The 6,000-nt window shown below is 39.9% G+C and overlaps 1 protein-coding gene across 4 annotated transcripts in view; it reads right to left on the reverse strand.

The window, feature by feature from the left end:
• Nucleotides 1-5,753, reverse strand: part of Fundc1 (FUN14 domain containing 1) — a 52,363-nt gene extending 46,610 nt beyond the window's left edge. For 2 of the 4 annotated variants that reach the window (NM_001313745.1, NM_028058.4), the window contains exons 1-3: nucleotides 5,577-5,749; nucleotides 4,727-4,883; nucleotides 1,457-1,532 (exon numbers count right to left, since the gene is read on the reverse strand). In NM_001313745.1, coding sequence (NP_001300674.1) covers nucleotides 1,457-1,532; nucleotides 4,727-4,883; nucleotides 5,577-5,604 — 261 coding nt within the window. In that variant the 5' untranslated portion in view covers nucleotides 5,605-5,749. Of the gene's footprint in view, nucleotides 1-1,456; nucleotides 1,533-4,726; nucleotides 4,884-5,292; nucleotides 5,432-5,576 lie in introns of those variants that run through there. The other 2 variants (XM_011247496.3, NM_001313746.1) reach the window with 2 other exon arrangements.
• Nucleotides 5,754-6,000: the final 247 nt, after the last annotated feature.

The raw sequence follows: 6,000 nt of genomic DNA on the forward strand, positions 1-6,000 counted from the left end.
AGTACCTTGATAAAAATGTGGATTTCAACAGTGAATACTGAACAACTGAAATAGACTTCTAAGAGGCAAACATGCAAAAGTAGATGAAAACAAACACACAATTCAATTCTGTCAACAGTTTTAGTCCACTCTGCTTCAGTCTAGTGCCCTTCACACTGAACAGAAATGACAACTCAGTTTTCAAAATACTGACAGACTTACGTCTATCTATCATATCATCTGTATCATTCTATACAAGTGCAAGCCAAATCAGCATAAGTGAAATCCTCTTCTGTATAAATACTAGCATACATCCAAATAACCAAATTTAGAAATTAATCACATTACTTTACTTCTAGCACAAGAAATATTATTCTTAATATTGTTATTAATGAAAATATAGCCTTAAAACAGCTGGCTAGGAAACTACTTACACCAGCACTCAATTCATATAAATGCTATCTCTTTGCACGTAAGATGACTATGTTGGTTATTACAGGATCGATGGCTTAGGCACTAAAGTCAGATTCTGGTCGCCACGAACAGCAATCATTTCTTAAATCTGGTATAACTAACAGTTCTCTGCATCTTTAAAATTGCTAACATTTATTCCCAGAGATCTTCAATTTTGAGATTTACTGTATTTGATCTTCTTCAGGAAATGCTATTTTAAGGAAAATATATATCAAACAGACATAATGGTAGATAATATCCTCATAAACATTCTTGCTAGCAAAGGATTTTACCCCTAAAAGAGCAGGAACAAAATTAAAACTTTAATCCACCTGTTGCGGAAATAGGACTATAGATAGGATTATGGTTATTTTTTTAAAGTTAAATTTCCACTTTCTGCTTCTTCCTTCCTTTTTGACTTCTCTCCCCCAGAATGTCTCAATATATATCTGGCAGGCCAAGGCTGGCCTGGATTTCTATATTCTTCTGTCTTAACCTCTCTCAGCCTTTGAAGTGCTGGGATTCCAGGCCTATACCACCACACTTGGCTCTGGTTCTTCAGTTTAAAAAAATTGTCAGAAACGTGATTAGTTGCTCAATGTGTTGCATTAGTTTATGGGAAAACTATAATGTATACACAGTGCGATCTAAACCAGGTATGGCTGCACACATCCATAAGCCCAGGATACTGGTAAAGTTCAAAGGCTCAACTACTAAGATACATCCCCAAATCTGTTCGGTTTGGTTTGAAGATTATGTCTTGCTTTGGACTTGTGGTCCTCCTCCCTCTGCCTCCTGAGTAGCTGGGACTCAGACATCACATCACACTGTGAGCATAGTAGAGAATCTAGAAGTATTTGTTTTCTTGCATGACAGATACAAGCTTTCAAAGCTCATTATGGTTCTTCTATAAACGAATGTGTAAAAGAAAAATTATACCTTCTATTGAAATGACCAGGAATGAAATAGATAGGTAACATTCTCTGCTCTTTGCAAACATTGACATATAAAGGTCTTAACATACCTGAAGAAGAAGGAAACCACCACCTACTGCAGTTGCAGCAAGTTTTCCAACCTTCTGGAATAAAAATCCTGCACACCTTTAATGACAGAAATAACAAAAGATGAGAACAATCATTGATGTACTAAATTTCGTCTACATTTTATTGCTTTCCTAATAAAAGCTTAATGTGTTTCAATTTCTTTTGATAGTCTCCTTTGCCCACTCAGAAATATTCAGTGTTTTCCTTCAGTCATACAGGGTGGTTAAAATGCAAACTCTAAAATGTCTTAGGATTTGCTGTGAAATGAGGAAAAGGTGAGAAGAGGGAGACTTAAAAGGAAAATCAAAAGAGCAGCTATTGAAAACAATCAGGAGTACGTGGGTTCATTATACTCCTGCATTTGTGTAAGCTAAAATTTCCCACAGTAGTCACTTGTTTGGTTTGCTTAATGCGGTCAGGGTGTTTCATAACACCTGGACAACACTCACTCTATCCAAACCAGCTCCAATGCAGTTAGTTTCAAATGCATCAACATCTTTGTGTTATTAATTTCCTGCCTATGAAAAACTTTCCTGCCCCTTGTGTTATTCCACTTAGATGATTACACTGCCCATATTTCTCACACCTTCCTTATCTAGTATTAATTTTCTGTATTGTTTTGTCTCATCTAACTTTGTAATGTCAGCCTATACCTCCTGAGCATACTCATGGTCCCTTCACTATTCTACAAAAGTATCGCAGATTTCTAATCCTAGTCTTGTGCCCTGAATTGGTCTTCCCACCAAATTAGTGTCCTTCATGAGACTGTACTTGGAAATCAGGTCACTGTTTATGTAATTAAGCAAGATGAGGTCATACTGGAGCACAGTAGCCCTTAATTCAATAGAAGTCATGTCACAGGGACACACACGCAGCCCAAACAGCTGCTACTGAGGCCCCAATTTCTAACTGATGGTAGTATCCCCCATTTGCCAGGTCATATTCATCTCAGACTCCCATCCTTATCTTCAAATACCCCATCTAGAAAACATTACCTGTTTTCTCCTTCCTATTTTTATTATTAATTTTTTATGTAGTGTGTGTGTCTAAACATTCACACATGGCCAAGCACAATGTACATGAATTGGTTCTCTCCACCATGTGGTACCTGTGGATAAAACTCAGGTCACCAAGCTTGGCATCAAGCCTACTTGCTGAGCTATCTTGCCAGCCCTCCTTTCCACTCTTAGGGGCATCGTTACCTTTGGAATGTAATGTTGGGATTCCATAGCTCTGCTTCTGGATCACACTCTAAAAGCAGATTCAGTATTCAAGGCCTCCAGGTCTCCTAGCAACCACCTTTTCTCATACTAGTTTTCATTTCTTATTACCAAAAACTTATGGCTAAATCCAATCTCCTTAGGCTATTCATGTCTTGAGCTGGTCGGTCTCAAGTGTTAAGTTAGGTTTATGCCTATATTAACTGTTCCTCTTTTATGCCACAATATCACATCAATGTTATATCCTAAAAAGATTTCAAATGTTTTCTACTCTGAATCTAAACTACAGTTCAAATCATTCCAACAAATCACCTATGTAGCTGGCAATATCACTTAGAGTTAGAATGCTTGCAAGGTCCTGAATTTGTGCCCACATAAAACAAAAACAAAAACAAGCCACCTGAATATAAGTGTCCTATTACACAGACCAGGTCATAGAGAGAGTTGAGCAGGTCAAAGCACTTGCTACCAAGTCTAAAGAGCCCAGTTTGATCCCCAAAACTCACATGGTAAAGATCAAACTCCTACTAGCTGTCCTCTGACCTCCACATATATACTGGGACACATCTGTGCCCCCCACACAAATAGATGGATGTAAAAAACAAATACCCACAAACTATTACATAGCTCCTGGGTTGAATACTTGTCTGATACTGACAATCCAAATGTATTACTACTGTTGTTGTTGTTATTATTATCAAGAATATGGTTCTTATACAGGAGTCAGTAAGGAAGAACAAAGAAAAAAGCAAGTAGTGAGGTCTTCATTAAACCCCAGGTTGAATGCTACAGCTACACAAGCTGTGTACCAGTCACTACTAACTTCTGCTCTGCCATTAGGGTTTTCAGGAAGACCTGGCAGTTATGGGCCTTCTTAGCAGGTTAGGTCTGTAAGAAGAAAATGTGCAACGATCTGGCTTTCCGCCATGATTCTCACTAACCAATCACCTCTGGCACCAAATTATAAATGCATTTAAGGGGGCAGAGTTGTAATCATCCTACAGTGAATCATCTAATTGACCGAGGCCCTGAGCAGAAATTTCCCTTCTAACTGTATGATTTTTCAATAAAGCAGTATTAATACTGTGCCTGTGCTCCATGGAATCTTCACCATAATTGTTCTTTGTTTGTTTTAAATTATGAAATGGCATTTACAAGAAGGCATGGGGCATCATTATTCCGAGGTTCATGGAAAACACACATGAATAAATGTCATTTTCCCATGCCAAGAGGAAGTATGTAAATATTTTAATTAGCACAAGATGAATTTACCTTAAATGTAAAGAAAAAAAATGCTTACAACTTAATCACTGTCACTTCAAAAAAAAAAGAGTCATCAACATATTTCAAAATACTGAACTGTTTCTGCCCCTTTTTATCTGGTTAATATTTTATTCCAAAAATAATAGAATTAAAATACATGGTAACAACAATGTAAATATGTGCTTACATGAGCTGTTGCTTGATTAATGGTTATTAGCCACTCCTTATTGTACTCCAAATTATTGCATAATAAGTAATCATTGCATTAATTCTAAAGCAAAGGCAATCTTCTCAGATCTTCTTCAAAGCACTATCATAATCAGAACCAGTACACAAAAAATGTAGAATCTGATGCATCATTGTGAATAATTTTTACAGACCATTAATGCTTCTATGTACAGAGCTGAGAATCTTAGAGGCTAGTTCTGCAATGGGAGTTCTCATGTTTTTTCCAGTTATTGGCACTGAATAGCAAGTAACAACTTACTTATAATTAACTTGCTTAAGTTGAAAATTTGTTAATGAATTAAAGGAAGTGTAAAGGGTGGAAGTGGAACTATGGTGGGCCTTTGACAGAGGGAAATCATCAAAATCCAACCAGGACTATCTGAAGGCTGATACAACCAATAAGATCCGGGAAAAGCCCCAAAGTTGTGTTCTTCTGGAATTTAAAAGTGGGGAGCCACTGAAGATTTATGGAGGCTGTGCCATTTACAAAAGGACAAGAGCCAGGTTCCCACTAAAATTTAATGAAAAGAATGTTCTCACCAGCCAGTCACGCCACCCATTACAATCTGAGTAGCTACTGAGTATTTTTCTACCATAGGTCCGGAACTGTGGCCAAATACTCGATTCCACCAGTGGTGTCTTCTTGCATATTCAGTTAAATCCAACACTTCGTATGATTCGTCATCGCTTTCATAGTCTTTAAAAATACAAAATGGAAAAAAAAAACATTCATTCTACAGTCTGAAACGTCTCACAAGCTGTTTTCATAAAACCTGTGGGCCAACACACTGTCATGTCTGGTCTACAACTAAAAAGGCCCAGATGTAAACGAAGGAGCGTGATTAACTCGATCTGGGAGACTAGGGCCTCAAGCATAAAGGGCCTAGCAACAGCATCGGCATTTCCTTTCCCAAGGCTTAGGGACACGCAGCCAGAGGCCAGTTGAATTACAAAGCAGTGGGCGGTCACCCGCACAATGAGAATAAGGTCAGGGCAGGGTACATTTCCATCTGTGGGAAAAGGGGGCGAGGGGATGATCCTTCCATGAAAGGAAAAGTCAGGAACCTAGCAAGAGGAAATCAGAGCAGGACTAAAACGCAACCAACCATGGAAATCAACCCGCCAACCCTCCTAATTTTGCAAGATGGAGAAGGGCTCGAGGTGGGGGCAGGGCAGGGCAGGGTCTAGCCTTGGTTAGGTGTAGGTGAGCATGCTAAATTCCGCAGAGAGGGAAAGGAGACCTCTGGTTCAAAGGGGCTCTCGCAAAGGGGCTGTACAGCGACAGAGCCCCAGAAACACTGGAGGAGGGAAAGGGAGAAACACCATAGCAATAAAAGGTCGAGTGCTGTGGGCAGCGTCCCAGAGACTACTTCGGGCCCTGGCTGCTCACCTTGGGGAGGGGGGTTCCGGGATGCCATGATACCGCCAGCGGCCAGTTGGGGGTGGTCCCTGCCCGCCTCTCCCCACCACTTTAAAGGACGCTCTAGGCCGAGTTGGAAGTCTATGGTCTCTCTTTTTTCCTCAGCCTCCTCCTCGCCCCGCCCACACAGTCGCGTCACCGCCACTCTTCCCTGTACACGACCTCCAACAATTTGTGCGCAGCCGCAAGGCTTGGGACTTGTGATGGAATAGCTGAGTCCCCGCCCTCCTATTGCTTATGGGAAATGTAGTCCGTGCTCTTTTCCACTGTAGCCTGGGCATTACCCCAACCTGCTCTAAGTTTCTAAGAGTTTTTTGTTGTTTTGTCTTATTTTTGTTTTTGCTTTTTGGTTTTTTTGTTTGTTTGTTTTTTACGCTAAAGGAATGGAGGGAGG

Source organism: Mus musculus, chromosome X (assembly GCF_000001635.26).
Source record: "Mus musculus strain C57BL/6J chromosome X, GRCm38.p6 C57BL/6J".
In the NCBI taxonomy this organism is placed as follows: Eukaryota; Metazoa; Chordata; class Mammalia; order Rodentia; family Muridae; genus Mus; species Mus musculus.